Source organism: Eubalaena glacialis, chromosome 1 (genome assembly GCF_028564815.1).
Source record: "Eubalaena glacialis isolate mEubGla1 chromosome 1, mEubGla1.1.hap2.+ XY, whole genome shotgun sequence".
NCBI lineage: Eukaryota > Metazoa > Chordata > Mammalia > Artiodactyla > Balaenidae > Eubalaena > Eubalaena glacialis.
Genome location: NC_083716.1, coordinates 207,318,986 through 207,345,864, shown reverse-complemented (window position 1 = coordinate 207,345,864; position 26,879 = coordinate 207,318,986). Strand labels below are relative to the sequence as shown.

Here is a 26,879-nt window from a genome sequence, read left to right as displayed (position 1 = left end):
GGTGTGAGGTATGGAATATTTTTTAAATAATTAGGTTAAACCAAAAAAATAGCTATTATACGTATGTTTTTTACAGTAGCACATAGATACGCATTTTTAAAAAATGTTAACTATTTAGTGATAATATTAGGTAATGTTTTAGAATAATATCTGTGTTTAAATAAAACTCATATTTGATGGCAATCATTCTTTTCAGCCAATGTTTGACTAGAAACCTTACTGAATCATGCAAACCTTGAAAAGGGGGATTAGGATGGTACTTTAAGCTCTGTGCTAAGCCAGCTCTTTAAAGGAGTTATAATATTTAAGAATAAGGAAACACAGTACAAATGGTTAATGAGCTAAAGCACTAAAGTAAGTGCATCAAGTTGCTGACACAGGCAATAACATTGGTCAATTCTGTATTCAGGAAAAGCAAGATGTCAAGATAAATGAACTGATAAATTATTCAGAAGAAATTATTTATATATGAAGCAGCAGATAGAAAAGATGATCCATGCTATCATACAATGGAACAAAGATCTAAGAAATTGTTTAATTAAATATTCTCTTCAACTGAAAAAACAATGCATGACAAGAAAATTGCTGTAAGGGATGAAAATGCAAAGACGGATTTTCACAGCAAAGCTAATTTAGAGATGCCTGTGATGTGAGGTGTATATTCAAACAAAGTGAAAAAGCAAATATATTAAAAAGATGATTTGAAAAACTAGCAAAAATGTACATAAAGGCTGAATATAAATTGTTGTTATGGCAAGGAACATAACCACATGGTACTGACACACTGGCGAAGCCTGACTCCTCACCATGCGTTCTCCTCTTCCTATTTAGTAACAGAACCCAGTGTTATTTGAGGCAGCAATGCACCCAGCTAAACAAAAACAAAAACAAGCTATATTCAAAAGCATCCCTTGCAGCTAAGTGTGGTAGGAAAGCATGGACTAAGTTCTGGGAAACAAAACATAAGCACAAGAGTGGGACTTCTGGAGGCAAAAGGAGGCAATTCCTTCTACTTTCCTTTTCTCTGCTGATTAGCATACAGCATGATGGACAATGAGGTGACCTTGAAAACAAGCCACATATAAAGAGTAATGGAGGAGAAATAGAGGAGCCTGGGGCCCTGATAATATTATGGTGCTGCCAAAAAACGTTAGACTGTCTCTCTCCAGATTCTTACATGAGAAAGAAAAAAAAATGCCATCCTCATTGAAACCTGTTACTTTTTTCTCCCTGATAAATTTGAACAAGCCTAATTCTAGCTAAGAGAAGCACTGATTTATCAAAAGATACATTTGGGTTTTACACTAAAGACCAACCAACCTATGGAATTCATGTGTAAAGAAGTGATAACACATTTGTAGTTCATTTAAATAAGCAAAATAAATACAAGGAAAATACAACACAGTCTAGCTAAGAGGTTCTTAACCTAGGTCCATAGATGAACTTCAAAGGATCTGAGAACCCCTACAATCAAAACAGTATTTTTTAAAGTATGCCCATACATCTATTTTTACAGGGGGAGTGTTCAGAGCTTTAATCAAAATCGTAATGGAATCTATGACCCCTCTAGAGAATTGAAGTTCTTTTTCTTATTCTTCTTGTTAAATTTCAAATATATTTCCTCACGCTAGATCTTGTAAACAACTGGCTGATAATACATCTGCTATAATATAAAATATACTTTTACTTTAAAGATATGAATAAAATTTCCCTTTGTGAATTCTGGCCCCACATGGTTGTCATGCATCTTCTATTCATTGTCTTACCTCCTCGTGGTAATTCTGTATGAAGATAAGCCAGTCCTCTAGTCACAGAATGAGCCAGACGGCAAGAGCTTACCCAGTCACTTGTATGGAGACTTAAATACTTGCATAGAGATCCCTGTATGGAGGGAAAAAGTAAAAAGGGGAAAAAAGTAGAATTACTTTACTTGAACACGAAGAGGTAAGTTAGCAGCTGTAAAAAGAATTTGCATATGTTAGGATTCAAAGGAGATGAATTATATAATTAATGAATTATAACATTTCAGAATCTTGAAGTAAGAAAAGACATTTCTATAGGTAGAGAGGAGGAGAGGATGGAAAAGAGAATTTAGACATTATCAATTTTTATTTCTCCAATATTAAAAATTATGTATGGTTATTTCATTTTAAACGCTTCTTTTATTTATCAACTTAAGACAGAAAAAAAAGTATTTTCAACTCTTTCTTTACACTGTATCTTATACCAGTACAAATATAAATTATACTGTTATGCTTTACAAGTAGAAAACAGAAGGCTTTTGTAAATATATATGTGTCAGTGCTACTCAAGGTGCTCATCTACAAACTATTTATTACCAGTCTGGGATAAGAAGCATGTATCAGAATAAATGTCAATCAAAGCACTGCTTCCTTCATCAAGAAAGTCTTGCTCAGAGAGAGAGACAGACAGAGACAGAGACACAGTGACGTGAGTGCGTAAGGACTAAACAGTTTCATTCACATTCTAGAGTAAAATCCTTATCTCATTGTAGACCATTAATAACCAGTTTGCAAACCAGGAACACTCTACATAACCGGCGTCCTCCTACAAATCTGACTGACATAAATGTCAGTATATTTTTTATGAAGAACTTACATTGGGATAATACTCCATTACAAGCAAATACTCCATGCGTCCATCTGCAGTGACTCTCTCATCTCCAACTATAAAGCGAGCAATGTTGTCATGTTCCATCAAAGGCACTCTGTAAATGTTCTTCTCATTGATAAAATTCTGACGGTTTGCAAAGGAAAACACTTTTACAGCAACTGGACGTTCATCTAAGGAACCTTTATATACGGCTCCATATCGACCCCGGCCAATCAGCTGTAAATTTGTTTTGAAGAAAGCAAGATATTATTTCATCACAACTTAACAATCAAATTTACTAAATAATAAAGTATAAATCCATGTGTATGCAACCAGGTCTCTATTGCTTAGTTTGAGTAACTCCATTGTCAAGAAAATAATAAATTTGGCATCTTATATGGCTCAGAAACTCCTACCAGACCCAGCCCTCCCTCAGATGACAACTATAAACTCTGAACAATATTTTTAAAAAGAAATCTAAAAATGCTGGAGAATGAACAAAAGTAGATAGGTTCTGAGGGGAGTCAACACTTGGAAGAAAGGAATGGCACAGGGTGAGCTACTTATTTTTATAGCTTTAAGCCTGTGAGCAGGCTGAAATCTGCACTGCGTAGTGGAGCAAAAACTGTGATAGAAAATCTTTCTGGCCTCAGGAAGCAGGGGACAGAATTTGGGGCAACCACACCATGGAAAATGAAGGGAGAATCCCAAAAAGGAGAGTCAGAGAGTTGGAAACCCAATTAATGCATGGGACAGACTCCAGCTAAAGATAAAAAGTAACTAAACTTCAGCTCAAGAGATGAGTTTGCAATATGTCCAACCAAGTTAATCACCTACTAAAATAAACAATGAAATGAACACACTTTAGAAGAACCTAACAGAACACAGGGTCTCCGGCAATATGACATTCACAATATCTAGTACAATACAATACAATAAAAAATAACTCAAAAAAACCCCAGCAAGATGCAACTGTTCTCTTCATTTTTGGCTTCTGGGATTCTCTGACTTTTTACTGAAAAAAGGTTAGGGATTTACCATTTAAGGATATTTGTTATATTTCATTCACTATTTCTAATTTAAATTTTAACAAACAGATAGACTGCCCTTTAGAAAGGTTGTATCAATATAAAGTTAAATCAGCAATGTTTGGGAGTGTTTCTTTTACTCAGTCCAGGATAAAATCCTAATGGTTTTAATTAGTATTTTTTCCAGTTTAGTAAATTGGAAATCTTATTATACATTTACTAGGCATACTTACTTCTTCTGTGAATTGATAATTCATCTCTTTTGTCTATTTTTAATGGACTGTTTATTTCATGTTGATTTCTATCATCTCTTTATCAATTGTTTATGTGTTGAAATACCTTTTTTATATTTTGCTTTTAACTTTTATTATACTTTTCTCCCAAATGGAAGGTTCTTAAAATGTTTTACATAACCAAATCTACCAGATCTATTATTTAGCAGTCTCTGGTTTAGTTAATTTATCCTAATAAAGATCATAAAAACATTCATCATGGTAAGACTTTTAACACGGGTTCTGAGATATTACCAAATGAAAATTTAATTCTATACAAAACATAATATTCGTACATACCTATACAATATACAATATATACACAGACAAGGATTATTTATTCAGCATCTACTGTGAATTGCTTGCCTAGCACAATTTTCTCAGAATCTGATATGTCTTTATTCCCATACTCTTGTTCAAGTCTGTATTCAAAGATCATCTCCTTTCTAAATATACTTTCTTTAATAACCCCTTTTCCATAACTTTCTTATCTCATTTGCTTTTTTTTTCTCCATAGCACTTACTACTACTTGAAATATACAGTTGACCTCTGAACAACATGAGGGTTAGGGACATCAACCCCTCCACATAGTCCAAAATCCGCATATAGCTTATAGTTGACCCTTCATATATACATGGTTCCTCTCTGTCCATGGTTCTACATCCACAGATTCAACCAACTGTGGATGGTGTAGTACTGTAGTATCTACTATTAAAAAAAATCTGTGTATGAGTGGACCCATTCGGTTCAAAACCATGTTGTTCAAGGGTCAACTGTACTTTCATTTATTTACCCTCTTGTAGCCTCTCTCTCACTAGAATATAAGCCTCATGTATCTGTATTGTTCACCAACACTCTCAGTGCCTAGAATAGGCCTTGGCACAAAATTGATAATAAATGCTTGTTGAATAAATGAATAAGTTAATGAAATCACTGTCTCAGATATACTATGAGAGCAGAAAAAACAGTCCGTAATCTGAAAGCAATCTTACCTCCAACAGTTTCAGATTATCTAGGTCAAGAGAGGGCTCTGATGCTGCTGCCTCCATCATGTTCATACTGTGAAGACCTTGTTTACGGTCTCCTAGAGGAATAGGAAAAAGAACCTGCTAATGTGTGGTTCTCTTAAAATGAAAATCTTTATTACACTTTTAAATATATTACAGTTAAAAAAAGACCTACAGAAGAACAGACAGCAAGACTTATGCCTAACGTCAAAGGGAATAAAACTATTTACTAAACTAGGAATCATCTATAAATGAAGATGAAAAATGAATAACACAAAAGCTGAATTCTGGGAGATTGTTCCAGTAACACAGCCAGTATAAAACCCTAAGAAGTATGCAGAAACATTAAAGAAGGTTTTATTAAAGTTATTCAAATGAAAGAATGGGTGCTGATTTCCTAAAAAGCTTGTCAAATCTAAAGTTTATTAGAACCAACTATACAGTTGATGATACTTAGGAGTTACTGTTATTTTTAGATGTGAAAATGGTATTGTGGTTATATACATTTTAAGTCTTTATATTTCAGAGATAATACTAAAATATTTACAGATAATTTATACCTTCAATTTATTTCAAAATAATCCAGTGGCATGGAAGCATGTGGTGAGTGGGGCTATAGATGATATACAGATGTGATAATCATTGAAGCTGGGTAATAGGTATTTTGTATATGTGTGAAACCTTTCATAAAAACTAGGACAAAAAGTTTAAGAGAGAAGGATGACTCTGGGGTTACGACAGCACAGAGATGTTTTTTACCATGATGAATTTTTTTAAAATAAAATCAATTCTGATTAAATGATATGTTTAATAAATAACAAAACAAAAAATTATATTTTTACCTGTCAGCATCCTGTATCCAAAGCATAAGGCAACTATCAAAACAGCTAATACAGAGACTGATGCCAAAGCAATGATTATTGTCTCATCTCGGTTAAATGAATGAGGTGGACCTAAAAGAAAACAAATTTTTAAATATAGTCACCCTTTCTTTTTGGTATTTTGCTAAATACTGACAGAAAGGCTGTATCAATATATAGTCAAATCAGCAGTGTTTTTGCATCAAATGAAATGAAAGAAAAATTAATAATAAATTTGTAATAACTGTAAATTGTATATTTTTAATCATATGAATTATTTTATATAGACCTAGAACACTGAAACACCTGGTAGTTGTGCTCCTAATTATTGAAATATCAACTATATCATGGAACAGCATAGACAGAACAGTATAATATTTAAGAGAATAATCTTTGGAATCACATTTGGTTTTAAATCTTGACTACACTAGTCTCTCAGTGGCCTTTAGAAAATTATTAGAATTTTCTGATCTTCAACTCTCTCATTTGTAAAAATAGTAATCTCTACCTCACAAGTCTTCTGTGAGGCTTAGGTCAGAGTCTAAGTACTTAGTACAGTGTTGAGTATATTCTACATATGCAATAAATGTTATGTATATCAATATTGGTATTATGATTATTAATGAAAAGAGTATAGCTTTGCAGACAGTTAAACCTGAACTGGACTTAAAACTCCATTCTTCCACATATTCTATGACCTTGGGAATATACCTTTACCTGTCTGAGCCTAAGCTTATTCACTTGCAGAAAGGGAACACACATGTCTAAATCACAGGCCTATCACGAGCATGCAAACCATCTTATGTGCTAGTTCCATTCTTTGGATCAGATAATGTCTAGAGAAATACCATTTAGAATGGATGACTACAAACTAGAGCACATCCAGAAGAGAGCAAGTAGAACAGTGAAGGTATAAGAACTCTGAAATGTGATGGGTAGAAAGAATTAGAAGTGTCAGAGGTAGAAAAAGAGAAAACTTGAGGGGATATGGTAGCTGTCTTCATGTGGAAAAATGGACCTGTAGCTAGAGAGGATAACAAGATCCAATTAGTATCTGTTCAAGGACAGCAGTTATTAACCTAGCATAAAGAAGAACTTAAGTTTATAAACAGAGCTGTCTAAAATGGAATGAATGGGACTTCCCTGGTGGCACAGTGGTTAAGAATCTGTCTGCCAATGCAGGGGACACAGGTTCGAGCCCTGGTCCAGGAAGATCCCACATGCCACGGAGCAACTAAGCCCGTGTGCCACAACTACTGAGCCTGCGCTATACAGCCCGCAAGCCACAACTACTGAGCCCGCGTACCACAACTACTGAAGCTGGCACGCCTAGAGCCCGTGCTCCGCAACAAAGAGAAGCCACCGCCCATGAGAAGCCCGCGGACCAAAACAAAGAGTAGCTCCCCATATCCGCAAACAAAGAAAGCCTGCGCGCAGCAACGAAGACCCAACGCAGCCAAAAATAAAATTAAAAAAAAATAAAAAGGAATGAATTATCTTATGAGATAGCTGTTCATATTCATTTAACTGGAGGTATTCATGAAGTATTTGATAATAATGACCAGATACTGGGCTTAATGACTGCTAATATCTTTATCTAATCATTCTTTGCACTCTGTCAAAATCAAGCATATTGTGTTTTAAATCTTTCTCACTTTGGACATTATGTATTCTATCAAACTAGAAGGCTCTATGGCAAACTCAAAAGCCAGCATGGCAAAGAGTTCCTCTGACGGGCATTCCTGTTCTAAATGAATGTATTTGTCTCAAATTAAGCACAATTAAATATTAAAATGCAAAACAATATTTCTATAGAAGGATCTGTTGAAGCACTATAATACTCTCTTAATCTGCAGGACATTTATTGTATTTTAATAGACTTTAACATATTAATAATTGCACATAAATTTAACATATAGAATAAGTTATAGGAGGAAACCTCATTTTACCGTGAGACATCACTTCATACATACACTAGGATGGCTATAATTTAAAAAAAGAAAAAAGTATTGGCAAGAATGGGGAGAGAAATTAGAACTCTTGTACATTATCGTTGGAATGTAAATGGTGCAGCTACAGTAGAAAATATTTTGGAAGTTCCTCAAAAAGCTAAACCTAGCATTACCATAAGACCCAGCAATCCGACTCCTAGTCATATACCAAAAAGAATTAAAATTAACTGTTCAAAAACTTCTACAGAAATGTTCATGGCATCACTAATCACAATAGCCAAAAGTAGAAACAACACAAATGTTCATAAACTAATGATTGAATAAACAAAATGTGGTTTATCCATATAATGGATATATACAAAAGGTCACATATTCTATGATTCCATTTAAATGAAATACCCAGAATAGACAAATCCAGAGAGACAGAAAGCAGATTAGTAGTTTCCAGGGACTGGGGTGAGGGGGAAATTTGCAGTGACTCCTTATCAGGTACAGAATTCCCTTTTGGATTGATGAAAATGTTTTGAAACTAGATAGAGGTTGCACAACACTGTAAATACACTAGATGGCACACTTTAACATGGTTATTTCTACGTTATATGAATTTTACCTTTAAAAAAACCCTGACTTTAGAATATGCCCAACCCAAAAGAAAAATTATTTTCAACACACAAAAAACACAGATACATGCACACACAAACTAAATAATCTATAGATTCTCTACTATAATAAGATATACACAAATTATTTTATGTGCTTATTGATCTTCCCTTTATTGACTGTCAGATCATTACTGACTGTCAGACACTTTGTATTTTTTTAAGGTAACTATGAAGCTTTAAACTATAGTATAAGACAATCAGATTACAGATTCATTATTATGGAAGCTCACATTTTATTTTTATGGTCCACTGAAGTCAAAAAGAGAGAAAAGGTAGGAGATGAAAAGTGGAGGACAAAACAAGAAACAAGGATATAGTGGAAAATAGTGACATTTAAAGTAAGGTAGAGAGTTTCAAGGAAGGCAGAAGGAAGGAAAAGAAAGACCAAAAGGTGTAACACGGTGAATGCTGACTTGACATGGCTTGTTCTTGTCATATTTAGCATTCTATTGGGCAGTGAATATCAAAGAAAATGTCATCTATTTTTAAATCTCTCTGAAATTGAAATTCATAATCTTTAGCCTTGTTCTTATTATTTTTAATAGACTTTATTATTTAGAGATGTTTAGGTTTACAGAAAAACTATGCAGAAAGTTCTGACAGTTCTCATATACTAACCTCCAACACACGATTTCTCTTATTATTAATAGCTTCCATTAGTGTGTGCTATGGACTGAACTGTGTTCCCTTATAAGTCATATGATGAAGCATTAACTACCAATGTGATGACTTTCGGACATGGGTCCTTTGGGAGACAGGTTTAGATGAGGCCATGAGAGTGGCCTCACAGTGGGTGGGATTAGTGTGCTTATAAGAAGAAACAAGAGAGTGTTTGCTTTCTCTTTCTCTGCCCTGTGAAGAACCAGTGAGAAGGAGGCCATCTGCAATCCCAGGAGAGTCCTCAGTAGAACCCAATCATGCTGGAACCCTAATCTCCAACTTCTAGCCTTCAGGACTGTGAGAAAATAAATTTGTGTTGTTCAAGCCACTAGTTATGTTATTTTATTATGGCTGGGAAGGGGAACAGAATATGACACCCCAAAATATGCCCCTTTGGCATAAGGATTTTCTTGAGCTGGTTATTTTTAAGAAACAGCAGACACTGGAGAAGCTCTGAAAACCTAATAGAAGTTATCCTTTTATAAGGGATATTTACATTTCTAAGGGATATATCCATTTGTGAAGGTATCTCCCTCTCTGTACCGGGAAGAGGAAGACTAAAACTTACTGTAGAAAGCTTATACTTAAATCTGCATAACAACTATACCCTTGTTTATTTTGCTTTGCCTGGTAAATTCCCATAAGTGGTCTCCACCTCACCTCTACCCCAACCTTCTTTTGTCTTTAGGTGGGGATGGTATTTAAAAGGTGATAGCTTGGGCCATTTTGGAGAGTCACTCATTTTTCTCCTGGGTATCTCCCATGTATGTAGGAGGTATATACATGTTATTAAACTTGTTTGTTTTTCTCCTGTCATTCTGTCTTGGTCTCAGCCAAGAACCTAGAAGGGTGGAGGGAAAATGATATTTTCTCCCCTACAGCTGCTGGAGCAGACTAAGACAGTATGGAAACATTTATTACAAATTATGAACCAATATTGATACATTATTGTTAGTTAAAGGCCATAGTTTACATTGTTTCAAGATTTGTGTTGTATAGTTCTACAGGTTTTAACAGATACATAATATCATGTATCCACCATGACAGTATCATACAGAATAGCTTTGCTATCCTAAAAGTTCCCTGTGCTCCACCTACTCATATTTCACTCCAACTCCCACTCTGGAACTCATTGATTTTTACCTTTTCCATAATGTCATATAGTTGGAATACAGTATGTAGCCTTTTCAGACTGGCTTCTTTCACTTAGCAATATGCATACAAGATTCCTCCATGTCTTTTTGTGGCTTAACAGTTTATTTTTAACAGTGAATAATATTCCATGGTATCCCAGTTTATCCATTCACCTATTGAAACACATCTTGGATCCTTCTGGTTTTTGACAGCTATGAATAAAGTTGCTATAAACATTTGTGTACAGGTTTCTGTGTGGACAGAAGCTTTCAGCTCATCTGGATATTGAGTAGCATGACTGTCACATGGTATGGTAAGCCTATGTTTAGCTTTGTAAAAAAACTGTCAAACTCTCTTCAAAGTGGCTGTCCTCTTTTGCATTCCTACCAGCAATGAATAGTTCCTGTTGTTCTACATCCTTGTCAGCATTAGGTGTAGTCAGTGTTTTGGATTTTAGCCATTCTAATAGATTTTTTCAAACTGGTATCTCATTGTTGTCTTAACTTGCAATTCCCTCATGACATAGGATGTTGAGCATATGCTTATTTGCCATCTGTCTATCTTCTGTGGTGAGCTGTCCATTTAGATCTTCTGTCTACTTTTTAATTGGGCTGTTTGTTTTCTTATTGTTAGGTTTTAACAGTTCTTTGCATATTTCAGATACAAATCCTCTATCAGATATGTGTTTTGCAAATATTTTATCTTAGTGTGGATTGTCTTTTCACTGTCATGGTATCACGGTAATGCTGGCCTCACAGAATGAATTAGGAAGTGTTCTCTAAGCTCCTATTTTCTGGAAGAAATTATAGAGAACTGGAATCATATCTTCTTTAAATGTTTTCTAGAATTCAACAATAAAACCATCTCAGCTTGGTGCTTTTGGTATTAGAAAGTATTAATTATTGATTCAATTTCTTTAATAGATACACACCTGTTCAGATTATATATTTCTCCCTGTGTGAGTTTTGGTAGATTGTGTCTTTCAAGGAATTGGTCCAATACATCTAAGTTATCAAATCTGTTAACATAGAGTTGTTCATAATATTCCTTTACCATCCATGGGATCTGTAGTCATGACATTTCTTTCATTTATGATTATTAGAAATTTATTTCTTTTTTCATTTTTTTCTTGGAAGCCTGGCTAGAGGTTTATCAATTTTATTGATCTTTTTAAAGAACCAGCTTTTGGTTTTGTTGCCTTTTCTCTATTAATTTCCTGTTTTCAATTCAACTGATCTCTGATCTAACTTTTACTCCTTCTTTCCTTCTGCTTACTTTGGATTTAATTTGCTCCTTTTTTCCTAGTTTCCTAAGGTAAAAACTTAGGAAATCACTAGAATTTATTATGAAAGGAAAAAAAAGGACATACAAAATTAAATCCAATTCATCTAGTTAACATTAAAATAAAATATCTGCCCCAACTTTAGCACCCATGTGAAACCAAGCAGGCCCTGTGGGACTCCTGGGCCCAAAAGCCTTTCTGTGTCCCCCGTTTCTTGTTTGTAGGAAATAGGCTTCATTCAGCCTCCATGACCTTCCCTGAGTTCCAAAGGGCAGGTTCAAACAGTTGCTAATCGAGGAAGGGAGGGGATGCAGAGAAAGGGAGGAGTAGTCAAAAAACAATAGTGCAGCTTTGGAGCAGGGTCCTGGGTCCTCCTCAAGGGATATACATATCAGTATCTTTGAGCTCCTCTGCAGTACTAAAACCCCCACCAAATGGAAGATGTTAACTACCTGATGAAGCATTCTTCATTCCAGAGAGGTCACAGTTCGATAACCTCAAGAAGCACAGAATCCCATCATGAGACCACCTGACACCAGATGATCTCTAGACTGAAGGAATGCAGGTCCTGCAGGCACCCAGATCCTTATCAGCAACCCCTCCCCTTGACTCTAAGACTCCTCACAAACTGCCCCCCTCAAACTGGGACACAGTTTTGAGGGCATTAGCCTGCTGTGGCCCCCTTTGCCTGGCAAAGCAATAAAGCTATTCTTTTCTACTTCATCCAAACTCTTTCTCTGAGATTCAAACTGGGGCTGGTGTACAGAGGCTGATTTTCAGTATCAAATGTGACAGACAAAATTTATTCTTCATAGAATGAAGTTGTTCTTTAACTGCATTAATAAAAATTCACAAATCTAGTATGAAACAAAGGTTTGCTATATCCAAATTAGAAAGGCTAATTATTTAAATGGATATTTATTTTCTTGTGTAATTCAAACACATATGAATTAATAAAGTAATGTCTTGAAAACATTACAAATGCCAACTATATGGTACTTACATATTTTTTTTATTTCAGAGGAAAAAATGAGATAAAAATTACACTGCTTAAAGTATAACTCAAGCTATGACTTGTCACATAGATTTTTATTTTTTGAATCGGACGTCTATGTTCTGTTTTTTCATACATCTCTCTTTTAAAAAATCTAGATATAACTGACATACAACAGAATATTATTTTCAGGTGTAAAACATAATGATTCAACATACATTTCTCTCCTATGTGCCATTAAAATCATCACTAAGAAAGTAACATAGCATTTCTTAAAAGAGTGCTATTCACTATCATCTTGAAAAAGGAACCCTCATACACTGTTGGTGGGAAAGTAAACTGGTACAGCCACTATGGAAAACAGTACGGAGGTTCCTTAAAAACTTCAAAATATAGTTACTATATGATCCAGCAATGCCATTCCCGGGCATATAACCGGAAAAGACAAAAACTCTAATTTAAAAAGATACATGCTCCCCTATATTCATAGCAGCACTATTTTAAAACACCAAGACATGGAAGAAAACTAAATGCCCAGTGACAGATGAATGGATAAGGAAGATGTAGTATACAGATATAGATATGGATATATAGATATAGATAAAATATAATATTACTCAGCCATAAAAAAAAATGAAATAATGTCATTTGAAGAAACATGGATGGACCCAGAGATTATCATACTAAGTAAAGTAAGTCAGACGAAGACAAATATATCACTTATATGCGGAATCTAAAGAAAAAAATGGTACAAATGAACTTATTTACCAAAGAGAAATAGACTCACAAACATAGAAAACAAACTTACAGTTACCAAAGGGGAAAGGTGGAGCAGGAGAAATAAATTAGGAATTTGGGATTAACAGATACACACTACCATAAAAAAATAAACAACAAGGACCAACTGTATAGCACAGGAAACTATAACTATATTCAATATCTTGTAATGACCTATAATGGAAAAGAATCTGAAAAACAATATATATACACACACACACACACACATATATATATTTTGTTATACACCTGAAACACTGTAAATCAACTATATTTCAATTAAAAAAAAAAAAAAAGCAACTTTATCACCCCGAAGAGAAACTCTGTAACCATTAAGCATTAACTCCTTATTCTCCCCTTCTCCCACAATCTGGTAAACTCCAGGCTACTTTCTTTCTCTATGAATATGCCTACTATTGATATTTCATGTAAATGGAATCATACAATATTTGTTCTTTTGTGTCTGGCTTATTTCATTTAGCATAATGTTTTCAAGGTTCATCCATGTTGCAGTATATAGGTTATCTTTTCCCCTTCTTGATATGTCCACTGAAGTACAAAAGTTTTAAATTTTGATGAAGTCTAACTTATCTACTTTTGCCTTTGTTGCCTATAGTTTGGTGTCATATGTAAGAATTCACTGCTAAAGCCAAGGTCATGAAGATGTACTCCTATATTTTCCTCTAAAAGTTCTATGGTTTTAGCTTTTATATTGAGGTTGTTGAACCATTTTGAGTTAATTTTTGTATACGGTGTGAAGTAGGGGGTCAACTTCATTGTTTTGCATATGGATGCTAGTGTGTTTTTAACTCAATCCAAACAATCTTTGTCTCTTAACTGGAATATTTAATCTATTTACATTTAAGATACTTAGTGACACTTTTGTGTTTATATCTACTATTTTATTTTAGACTATTGGACCATGCCAACTAGTTTTCTGGGCAGTAGAAAGACCTTAGAATATGGTAACAATTATTACACTCTCCATGATTAATTATTGATGTCATATTTCAGCCCCTTTCTTTAAACTCCATGAACAATTATTATGAGCACAAGTGCTACAATGAGAACTTTTATATGCTTCTTGCTTGTAGTCCAAATTGGTACAACTTTTTTTTCTAATTTTTGAATTTTAATTTACTTTTTTATACAGCAGGTTCTTATTAGTCATCAATTTTATACACATCAGTGTATACATGTCAATCCCAATCGCCCAATTCAGCACGCCACCATCCCCACCGCCCCGTGGTATTCCCCCCTTGGTATCCATACGTTTGTTCACTACATCTGTGTCTCAACTTCTGCCCTGCAAACTGGTTCATACGTACCATTTTTCTAGGTTCCACATACATGCGTTGATATACGATATTTGTTTTTCTCTTTCTGACTTACTTCACTCTGTATGACAGTCTCTAGATCCATCCACGTCTCAACAAATGACCCAATTTAGTTCCTTTTTATGGCTGAGTAATATTCCATTGTACATATGTACCACATCTGCTTTATCCATTCGTCTGTCAATGGGCATTTAGGTTGCTTCCATGACCTGGCTATTGTAAATAGTGCTGCAATGAACATTGGGGTGCATGTGTCTTTTTGAATTATGGTTTTCTCTGGGTATATGCCCAGTAGTGGGATTGCTGGATCACATGGTAATTCTATTTTCAGTTTTTAAGGCACCTCCATACTATTCTCGATAGTGGCTGTACCAGTTTACATTCCCACCAACAGTGTAAGAGGGTTCCCTTTTCTCCACACCCGCTCCAGCCTTCGTTGTTTGTAGATTTTCTGATGATGCCCATTCTAACTGGTGTGAGGTGATACCTCATTGTAGTTTTGATTTGCATTTCTCTAATAATTACTGATGTTGAGCAGCTTTTCATGTGCTTCTTGCCCATCTGTATGTCTTCTTTGGAGAAAATGTCTATTTAGATCTTTTGCCCATTTTTGGATAGGGTTGTTTGTTTTTTGAATATTGAGCGGCATGAGCTATTTATATATTTTGGAGATTAATCCTTTGTCCGTTGATTCGTTTGCAAATATTTTCTCCCATTCTGAGGGTTGCTTTCCGTCTTGTTTATAGTTTCCTTTGCTGTGCAAAAGCTTTTAAGTTTCATTAGGCCCCATTTCTTTATTTTTGTTTTTATTTCCATTACTCTAGGAAGTGGATCAAAAAAGATCTTGCTGTGATTTATGTCAAAGCGTGTTCTTCCTATGTTTTCCTCTAAGACTTTTATAGTGTTCAGTCTTACATTTAGGTCTCGAATTCATTTTGAGTTTATTTTTGGGTATGGTGTTAGGGAGTGTTCTAATTTCATTCTTTTTATATGTAGCTGTCCAGTTTTCCCAGCACCACTTATTGAAGAGACTGTCTTTTCTCCATTGTATATCCTTGCCTCCTTTATCAAAGATTAGTTGACCATAGGTGCGTGGGTTTATGACTGAGCTTTCTATCTTGTTCCATTGATCTATGTTTCTGTTTTTGTGCCAGTACCATATTGTCTTGATTACTGTAGCTTTGTAGTATAGTCTGAAGTCAGGGAGTCTGATTCCTCCAGCTCCGTTTTTTTCCCTCAAGACTACTTTGGCTATTCGGGGTCTTTTGTGTCTCCATACAAATTTTAAGATTTTTTGTTCTAGTTCCGTGAAAAATGCCATTGTGGGACTCCCCTTGTGGGGCAGTGGTTGAGAGTCCGCCTGCCAATGCAGGCGACACGGGTTCGATCCCTGGTCGGGGAAGATCCCGCATGCTGCGGAGCAACTAGGCCCGTGCACCACAACTACTGAGCCTGCGCTCTAGAGCCTGCGAGCCGCAACTACTGAAGCCCACGCACCTAGAGCCCGTGCTCTGCAACAAGAGAAGCCACTGCAATGAGAAGCCCACGCAGTGCAACGAAGACCCAATGCAGCCAAAACTAAATAAATAAATAAAAATATTTAAAAAAAAAATGCCATTGGTAATTTGATAGGGATTGCATTGAATCTGTAGATTGCTTTGGGTAGTATAGTCATTTTCACAATGTTGATTCTTCCAATCCAAGAACATGGTATATCTCTCCATCTGTTGGTATCATCTTCAATTTCTTTCATCAGTGTCTTATAGTTTTCTGCATACAGGTCTTTTGCCTCCGTAGGTAAGGTTATTCCTAGGTATTTTATTCTTTTTGTTGAAATGGAAATGGGAGTGTTTCCTTAATTTCTCTTTCAGATTTCTCAGCATTAGTGTATAGGAATGCAAGAGATTTCTGTGCATTAATTTTGTATCCTGCAACTTTACCAAATTCATTGATTAGCTCTAGTAGTTTTCGGGTGGCATCTTTAGGATTCTCTATATATAGTATCATGTCATCTGCAAACAGTGACAGTTTTACTTCTTCTTTTCCAATTTGGATTCCTTTTATTTCTTTTTCTTCTCTGACTGCCGTGGCTAGGACTTCCAAAACTATGTTGAATAACAGTGGTGAGAGTGGACATCCTTGTCTTGTTCCTGATCTTAGAGGAAATGCTTTCAGTTTTTCACCATTGAGAATGATGTTTGCTGTGGGTTTGTCGTATATGGTCTTCATTATGTTGAGGTAGGTTCCCTCTATGCCCACTTCCTGGAGAGTTTTAATCATAAATTGGTGTTGAATTTTGTCAAAAGCTTTTTCTGCATCTATTGAGATGATCATATGGTTTTTCTTCTTCAATTTGTTAATGTGGTGTATCACATTGATTTGTGTATATTGAAGAATCCTTGCATCCCTGGGATAAATCCCACTTGATCATGGTGTATGATCCTTTTAATGTGTTGTTGGATTCTGTTTGCTAGTATTTTGTTGAGGATTTTTGCATCTATATTCATCACTGATGTTGGTCTGTAATTTTCTTTTCTTGTAGTATCTTTGTCTGGTTTTGGTATCAGGGTGATGGTGGCCTCATAGAATGAGTTTGGGAGTGTTCCTTCCTCTGCAACTTTTTGGAAGAGTTTGACAAGGATGGGTGTTAGCTCTTCTCTAAATGTTTGATAGAATTCACCTGTGAAGCCATCTGGTCCTGGACTTTTGTTTGTTGGAAGATTTTTAATCACAGTTTCAATTTCATTACTTGTGATTGGTCTGTTCATATTTTCTGCTTCTTCCTGGTTCAGTCTTGGAAGGTTATACCTTTCTAAGAATTTGTCCATTTCTTCCAGGTTGTCCATTTTATTGGCATAAAGTTGCTTGTAGTAGTCTCTTAGGATGCTTTGTATTTCTGTGGTGTCTGTTGTAACTTCTCCTTTTTCATTTCTAATTTTATTGATGTGAGTCCTCTCCCTTTTTTTCTTGATGACTCTGGCTAATGGCTTGTCAATTTTGTTTATCTTCTCAAAGAACCAGCTTTTAGTTTTATTGATGTTTGCTATTGTTTTCTTTGTTTCTATTTCATTTATTTCTGCCCTGATTTTTATGATTTCTTTCCTTCTGCTAACTTTGGGTTTTGTTTGTTCTTCTTTTTCTAGTTCCTTTAGGTGTAAGGTTACATTATTTATTTGAGATTTTTCTTATTTCTTGAGGTAGGCTTCTATAGCTATAAACTTCCCTCTTAGAACTGCTTTTGCTGCATCCCATAGGTTTTGGATCGTCATGTTTTCATTGTCATTTGTCTCTAAGTATTTTTTGATTTCCTCTTTGATTTCTTCAGTCATCTCTTGGTTATTTAATAACGTATTGTTTAGCCTCCATATGTTTGTGCTTTTTACGTTTTTTTCCCTGTAATTCATTTCTAATCTCATAGCGTTGTGGTCAGAAAAGATGCTTGATATGATTTCAATTTTCTTAAATATACTGAGGCTTGATTTGCGACCCAAGATGTGATCTATCCTGGAGAATGTTCTGTGCACACTTGAGAAGAAAGTGTAATCTGTTGTTTTGGGATGGAATGTCCTATAAATATCAATTAAATCTATCTGGTCTATTGTGTCATTTAAAGCTTCTGTTTCCTTATTTATTTTCATTTTGGATGATCTGTCCATTGGTGTAAGTGAGGTGTTAAAGTCCCCCACTATTATTGTGTTACTGTCCATTTCCTCTTCTATAGCTGTTTGCAGTTCCCTTATGTATTGAGGTGCTCCTATGTTGGGTGCATATATATTTATAATTGTTATATCTTCTTCTTGGATTGATCCGTTGATCATTATGTAGTGTCCTTCCTTGTCTCTTGTAACATTCCTTATTTTACAGTCTATTTTATGTGATATGAGTATAGCTACAATAGCTTTCTTTTGATTTCCATTTGCATGGAATATCTTTTTCCATCCCCTCACTTTCAGTCTGTATGTGTCCCTAGGTCTGAAGTGGGTCCCTTGGAGACAGCATATATATGGGTCTTGTTTTTGTATCCATTCAGCAATCCTGTGTCTTTTGGATGGAGCATTTAATCCATTCACGTTTAAGGTAATTATCGGTATGTATGTTCCTATGACTATCTTCTTAATTGTTTTGGGTTTGTTTTTGTAGGTCCTTTTCTTCACTTGTGTTTCCCACTTAGAGAAGTTCCTTTAGCATTTGTTGTAGAGCTGGTTTGGTGGTGCTGAATTGTCTTACCTTTTGCCTGTCTGTAAAGCTTTTGATTTCTCCTTCGAATCTGAATGAGATCCTTGCTGGGTAGAGTAATCTTGGTTGTAGGTTCTTCCCTTTCATCACTTTAAGTATATCATGCCACTCCCTTCTGGCTTGTAGAGTTTCTGCTGAGAAATCAGCTGTTAACCTTATGGGAGTTCCCTTGTATGTTATTTGTCCTTTTTCCCTTGCTGCTTTCAATAATTTTTCTTTGTCTTTAATTTTTGCCAATTTGATTACTATGTGTCTCGGCGTGTTTCTCCTTGGGTTTATCCTGTATGGGACTTGCTGCGCTTCCTGGACTTGGGTGGCTATTTCCTTTCCCATGTTAGGGACGTTTTCGACTATAATCTCTTCAAATATTTTCTCGGGTGCTTTCTCTCTCTCTTCTCCTTCTGGGACCCCGATAATGTGAATGTTGTTGCGTTTAATGTTGTCCCAGAGGTCTCTTAGGCTGTCTTCATTTCTTTTCATTCTTTTTTGTTTATTGTGTTCCGCAGCAGTGAATTCCACCATTCCTTCTTCCAGGTCACTTATCCGTTCTTCTGCCTCAGTTATTCTGCTATTGATTCCTTTGAGTGTAGTTTTCATTTCAGTTATTGTATTGTTCATCTCTTTTTTTCCTTTAATTCTTCTAGGTCTTTCTTAAACATTTCTTGCATCTTCTCGATCTTTGCCTCCATTCTTTTTCCAAGGTCCTGGATCATCTTCACTATCATTATTCTGAATTCTTTTTCTGGAAGGTTGCCTATCTCCACTTCATTTAGTTGTTTTTCTGGGGTTTTATCTTGTTCCTTCATCTGGTACATAGCCCTCTACCTTTTCATCTTGTCTATCTTTCTGTGCATGTGCTTTTTGTTCCACCGGCTGCAGGACTGTAGTTCTTCTTGCTTCTGCTGTCTGTCCTCTGGTACAACTTCTTTGGAAACAGTTTAGCTCTATCTCCTATGATTAAGCAATTCTACTCCTAGGTATAGACTGTGGAGAAACACATGCACATGTGTACCAGGACATACGTTCATGAATGTTCAGAGTTGAATTATTCTCAATATACAAAAATTAGAAACAACCCAAATGCCTATCATCAAGAGAATGGACAAGTAAATTGTGGTATATCCATACAATGGAATACTATGCAGCAGTGGAAATGACTTGCATTCATTATATTAAAAACAAACAAATATGCCAGAAGAACTACAGCTTTCTCAGTAACGCAAACAAATCTTAAAAACATCTTGTTGGGTGAAGGAAGCAAGACACAAAAGAAGAGGCTATGAATTAATTTATATAAAGTTTAAAAACTGCAAAAATTTAACTATATTTAACTCTTGGGCATATATCAGAAGATAGAGAAACTAAAGAAAAGATTACAGAAAAAATTATGGAAATCAAGGAAATGATTATCATAAGAGTCAGAATAACAGCTATCCTGAAAAGGGGGAAAAATGAGTTGTGATTAGAAAGAGACATAACACAGGGGTCATCTGGGATGTTCTTCTGGATTTGGGTTTGATGATGCTTTATGTTGAACTGTATATATTTTATATGATATGTTTTACTATAAAATACTTAGACCCAGAAAAAAAGACTAGAAGGAAATGTACTGAAATGTTAGCAAAGATTTTGAGCAATTTTTATATATGTATTTTCTAAATATTCTACAATAAATATGTATTATTTTTTATTTTAAGCAGCAGAAAACCCAACAACCATCATTTTAAAGGAACTCACTGCTTGTTCTCTAGGAGTTCACAATGTAGTACCAGTTTTCATGTATGAGTTTCCCTCTTTATTGGCTGGGTACAAAATGTTCCTGCTTTACTATCATAAGGAATTATCCTCTAACATCTTACTTTTGGTATCCCAGTTTCTCTGAAAGTCTGAGTTTAGAAATGCTAGTATCTGATATATAAGATTTACTGCACAAACAAAAATTCTCCTTAACCTCTACTATTAACCACCACTATTAGCTGCCACTACTGTATACTGCCAAACTATATAATAAAATGATAGTTTTCAACTTATTTTCCTTTGTCTACAAAATATAAACACACCACAGGCATCTTACCAAGTTCACACTGTCACCATGAAATCCTACTTTATATGAAATGGTCAGGAGGTTTACCAAAAAAAAAAAAAAAGCTATTATCCTCTGCTCTCTCCTTATTCCCAAATATTAAAAGATAAGATTAATAAAATAGGCACATAATAAATCAAATACACGGGGCTATATACATCTTAGAAGAATCATCAACATAGAATAATCAACGGATTTCTTTACAATGAACTATAGAATAAGGGGAGGCGAACAAAACCATTTAAAAGATGTTCTTTTTTTTTTTTTTTTTAAACATCTTTATTGAAGTATAATTGCTTTACAATGGTGTGCTAGCTTCTGCTTTACAACAAAGTGAATCAGTTACACATATACATATGTTGCCATATCTCTTCCCTCTTGCATCTCCCTCCCTCCCACCCTCCCTATCCCACCCCTCTAGGTGGTCACAAAGCACCGAGCTGATCTCCCTGTGCTATGCGGCTGCTTCCCACTAGTTATCTATTTTACATTTGGTAGTGTATATATGTCCATGACACTCTCTCACCCTGTCACATCTCACCCCTCCCCCTCCCCATATCCTCAAGTCCATTCTCTAGTAGGTCTGTGTCTTTATTCCCATCTTGCCACTAGGTTCTTCATGACCTCTTTTTTTTTTTTTTTCCCTTAGATTCCATATATATGTGTTAGCATACTGTATTTCTTTTTCTCTTTCTGACTTACTTCACTCTGTATGACAGACTCTAACTCCATCCACCTCATTACAAGCACCTCCATTTCATTTCTTTTTATGGCTGAGTAATATTCCATTGTATATATGTGCCACATCTTCTTTATCCATTCATCCGACGATGGACACCTAGGTTGCTTCCATGTCCTGGCTATTGTAAACAGAGCTGCAATGAATATTTTGGTACATGACTCTTTCTGAATTATGGTTTTCTCAGGGTATATGCCCAGTAGTGGGATTGCTGTGTCATATGGTAGTTCTATTTTTAGTTTTTTAAGGAACCTCCATACTGTTCTCCATAGTGGCTGTATCAATTTACATTCCCACCAACAGTGCAAGAGTGCTCCCTTTTCTCCACACCCTCTCCAGCATTTATTGTTTCTAGATTTTTTGATGATGGCCATTCTGACCGGTGTGAGATGATACCTCATTGTAGTTTTGATTTGCATTTCTCTAATGATTAATGATGTTGAGCATTCTTTCATGTGTCTGTTGGCAATCTGTATCTCTTCTTTGGAGAAATGTCTATTTAGGTCTTCTGCCCATTTTTGGATTGGGTTGTTTGTTTTTTTGTTATTGAGCTGCATGAGCTGCTTGTAAATCTTGGAGATTAATCCTTTGTCCGTTGCTTCATTTGCAAATATTTTCTCCCATTCTGAGGGTTGTCTTTTGGTCTTGTTTATGGTTTCCTTTGCTGTGCAAAAGCTTTTAAGTTTCATTAGGTCCCATTTGTTTATTTGTGTTTTTATTTCCATTTCTCTAGGACCTGGGTCAAAAAGGATCTTGCTGTGACTTATGTCATACAGTGTTCTGCCTATGTTTTCCTCTAAGAGTTTGATAGTGTCTGGCCTTACACTTAGGTCTTTAATCCATTTTGAGTTTATTTTTGTGTATGGTGTTAGGGAGTGTTCTAATTTCATACTTTTACATGTACCTGTCCAATTTTCCCAGCACCACTTATTGAAGAGGCTGTCTTTTCTCCACTGTATATGCTTGCCTCCTTTATCAAAGATAAGGTGACCATATGTGCGTGGGCTTATCTCTGGGCTTTCTATCCTGTTCCATTGATCTATATTTCTGTTTTTGTGCCAGTACCAAACTGTCTTGATTACTGTAGCTTTGTAATATAGTCTGAAGTCAGGGAGCCTGATTCCTCCAGCTCCATTTTTCGTTCTCAAGATTGCTTTGGCTATTCGGGGTCTTTTGTGTTTCCATACAAATTGTGAAATTTTTTGTTCTAGTTCTGTGAAAAATGCCAGTGGTAGTTTGATAGGGATTGCATTGAATCTGTAGATTGCTTTGGGTAGCAGAGTCATTTTCACAATGTTTATTCTTCCAATCCAAGAACATGGTATATCTCTCCATCTATTTGTATCATCTTTAATTTCTTTCATCAGTGTCCTATAATTTTCTGCATACAGGTCTTTTGTCTCCTTAGGTAGGTTTATTCCTAGATATTTTATTCTTTTTGTTGCAATGGTAAACGGGAGTGTTTTCTTAATTTCACTTTCAGATTTTTCATCATTAGTATACAGGAATGCAAGAGATTTCTGTGCATTAATTTTGTATCCTGCTACTTTACCAAATTCATTGATTAGCTCTAGTAGTTTTCTGGTAGCATCTTTTGGATTCTCTATGTATAGTATCATGTCATCTGCAAACAGTGACAGCTTTACTTCTTGTTTTCTGATTTGGATTCCTTTTATTTCTTTTTCTTCTTTGATTGCTGTGGCTAAAACTTCCAAAACTATCTTGAATAATAGTGGTGAGAGTGGACAACCTTGTCTTGTTCCTGATATTAGAGGAAATGCTTTCAGTTTTTCACCATTGAGGACAATGTTGGCTGTGGGTTTGTCATATACGGCCTTTATTATGTTGAGGAAAGTTCCCTCTATGCCTACTTTCTGCAGGACTTTTATCATAAATGGGTGTTGAATTTTGTCGAAAGCTTTCTCTGCATCTATTGAGATGATCATATGGTTTTTCTCCTTCAATTTGTTAATATGATGTATCACGTTGATTGATTTGCGTATATTGAAGAATCCTTGCATTCCTGGAATAAACCCCACTTGATCATGGTGTATAATCCTTTTAATGTGCTGTTGGATTCTGTTTGCTAGTATTTTGTTGAGGATTTTTGCATCTATGTTCATCAGTGATATTGGCCTGTAGTTTTCTTTCTTTGTGACATCTTTGTCTGGTTTTGGTATCAGGGTGATGGTGGCCTCGTAGAATGAGTTGGGGAGTGTTCCTCCCTCTGCAATATTTTGGAAGAGTTTGAGAAGGATAGGTGTTAGCTCTTCTCTAAATGTTTGATAGAATTCGCCTGTGAAGCCATCTGGTCCTGGGCTTTTGTGTGTTGGAAGATTTTTAATCACAGTTTCAATTTCAGTGCTTGTGATTGGTCTGTTCATATTTTCTATTTCTTCCTGGTTCAGTCTTGGCAGGTTGTGCATTTCTAAGAATCTGTCCATTTCTTCCAGGTTGTCCATTTTATTGGCATAGAGTTGCTTGTAGTAATCTCTCATGATCGTTTGTATTTCTGCAGTGTCAGTGGTTACTTCTCCTTTTTCATTTCTAATTCTATTAATTTGAGTCTTCTCCTTTTTTCTCTTGATGAGTCTGGCTAATGGTTTATCAATTTTGTTTATCTTCTCAAAGAACCAGCTTTTAGTTTCATTGATTTTTGCTATTGTTTCCTTCATTTCTTTTTCATTTATTTCTGATCTGATCTTTATGATTTCTTTCCTTCTGCTAGCTTTGGGGTTTTTTTGTTCTTCTTTCTCTAATTGCTTTAGGTGCAAGGTTAGGTTGTTTATTCGAGATGTTTCCTGTTTCTTGATGTAGGCTTGTATTGCTATAAACTTCCCTCTTAGAACTGCTTTTGCTGCATCCCATAGGTTTTGGATCGTCGTGTCTCCATTGTCATTTGTTTCTAGGTATTTTTTGATTTCCCCTTTGATTTCTTCAGTGATCACTTCGTTATTAAGTAGTGTATTGTGTAGCCTCCATGTGTTTGTATTTTTTACAGATCTTTTCCTGTAATTGATATCTAGTCTCATAGCGTTGTGGTCAGAAAAGATACTTGATATGATTTCAATTTTCTTGAATTTATCAAGGCTTGATTTGTGACCCAAGATATGATCTATCCTGGAGAATGTTCCATGAGCACTTGAGAAAAATGTGTATTCTGTTGTTTTTGGGTGGAATGTCCTATAAATATCAATTAAGTCCATCTTGTTTAATGTATCATTTAAAGCTTGTGTTTCCTTATTTATTTTCATTTTGGATGATCTGTCCATTGGTGAAAGTGGGGTGTTAAAGTCCCCTACTATGATTGTGTTACTGTCGATTTCCCCTTTTATGGCTGTTAGTATTTGCCTTATGTATTGAGATGCTCCTATGTTGGGTGCATAAATATTTACAATTGTTATACCTTCCTCTTGGATCGATCCCTTGATCATTATATAGTGTCCGTCTTTGTCTCTTGTAATTGTCTTTATTTTAAAGTCTATTTTGTCTGATATGAGAATTGCTACTCCAGCTTTCTTTTGATTTCCATTTGCATGGAATATCTTTTTCCATCCCCTCACTTTCAGTCTGTATGTGTCTCTAGGTCTGAAGTGGGTCTCTTGTAGACAGCATATATATGGGTCTTGTTTTTGTATCCATTCAGCCAGTCTGTGTCTTTTGGTGGGAGCATTTAATCCATTTACATTTAAGGTAATTATCGATATGTATGTTCCTATTCCCATTTTCTTAAATGTTTTGGGTTTGTTATTGTAGGTGTTTTCCTTCTCTTGTGTTTCTTGCCTAGAGAAGTTCCTTTAGCATTTGTTGTAAAGCTGGTTTGGTGGTGCTGAACTCTCTCAGCTTTTGCTTGTCTGTAAAGGTTTTAATTTCTCCATCAAATCTGAATGAGATCCTTGCTGGGTAGAGTAATCTTGGTTGTAGGTTTTTCTCCTTCATCACTTTAAGTATATCCTGCCACTCCCTTCTGGCTTGCAGCGTTTCTGCTGAAAGATCAGCTGTTAACCTTATGGGGATGCCCTTGTGTGTTATCTGTTGTTTTTCCCTTGCTGCTTTTAATATGTTTTCTTTATATTTAATTTTTGATAGTTTGATTAATATGTGTCTTGGTGTGTTTCTCCTTGGATTTATCCTGTATGGGACTCTCTGTGCTTCCAGGACTTGATTAACTATTTCCTTTCCCATATTAGGGAAGTTTTCAACTATAATATCTTCAAATATTTTCTCAGTCCCTTTCTTTTTCTCTTCTTCTTCTGGGACCCCTATAATTCGAATGTTGGTGCGTTTAATGTTGTCCCAGAGGTCTCTGAGACTGTCCTCAGTTCTTTTCATTCTTTTTTCTTTATTCTGGTCTGCAGTAGTTATTTCCACCATTTTATCTTCCAGGTCACTTATCCGTTCTTCTGCCTCAGTTATTCTGCTATTGATCCCATCTAGAGTATTTTTAATTTCATTTATTGTGCTTGTCATCGTTTCTTGGTTCCTCTTTAGTTCTTCTACGTCCTTGTTAAATGTTTCTTGCATTTTGTCTATTCTATTTCCAAGACTTTGGATCATCCTTACTATCATTATTCTGAATTATTTTTCAGGTAGACTACCTATTTCCTCTTCATTTGTTAGGTCTGGTGTGTTTTGACCCTGCTCCTTCATCTGCTGTGTGTTTTTCTGTCTTCTCATTTTGCTTATCTTACTGTGTTTGGGGTCTCCTTTTCACAGGCTGCAGGTTCGTAGTTCCCGTTGTTTTTGGTATCTGTCCCCAGTGGCTAAGGTTGGTTCAGTGGGTTGTGTAGGTTTCCTGGTGGAGGGAACTAGTGCCTGTGTTCTGGTGGATGAGGCTGGATGTTGTCTTTCTGGTGGGTTCGTCCACGTCTGGTGGTGTGTTTTGGGGTGTCTGTGGCCTTATTATGATTTTAGGCAGCCTCTCTGTTAATGGATGGGGCTGTGTTCCTCTCTTGCTAGTTGTTTGGCATAGGGTGTCCAGCACTGTAGCTTGCTGGTCGTTGAGTGAAGCTGGGTCTTGATGTTGAGATGGAGATCTGTGAGAGATTTTCGCCGTTTGGTATTACGTGGAGCTGGGAGGTCTCTTGTGGACCAGTGTCCTGAAGTTGGCTCTCCCACCTCAGAGGCACAGCCCTGATGCCTGGCTGGAGCACCAAGAGCCTTTCATCCACACGGCTCAGAATAAAAGGGAGAAAAAATGGAAAGAAAGAAAAAAAGAGTATAAAATAAAATAAAATAAAGC

At 35.7% G+C, this 26,879-nt stretch overlaps 1 protein-coding gene across 1 annotated transcript in view; it reads right to left on the bottom strand.

The window, feature by feature from the left end:
* BMPR2 (bone morphogenetic protein receptor type 2) overlaps positions 1-26,879 on the bottom strand; it is a 188,245-nt gene that overhangs the window by 31,653 nt on the left and 129,713 nt on the right. The window contains exons 4-7 of the mRNA XM_061186550.1: positions 5,764-5,874; positions 4,907-4,998; positions 2,620-2,850; positions 1,767-1,881 (exon numbers count right to left, since the gene is read on the bottom strand). Of these exons, the coding sequence (XP_061042533.1) occupies positions 1,767-1,881; positions 2,620-2,850; positions 4,907-4,998; positions 5,764-5,874 (549 nt within the window). The remainder of the gene's footprint in view (positions 1-1,766; positions 1,882-2,619; positions 2,851-4,906; positions 4,999-5,763; positions 5,875-26,879) is intronic.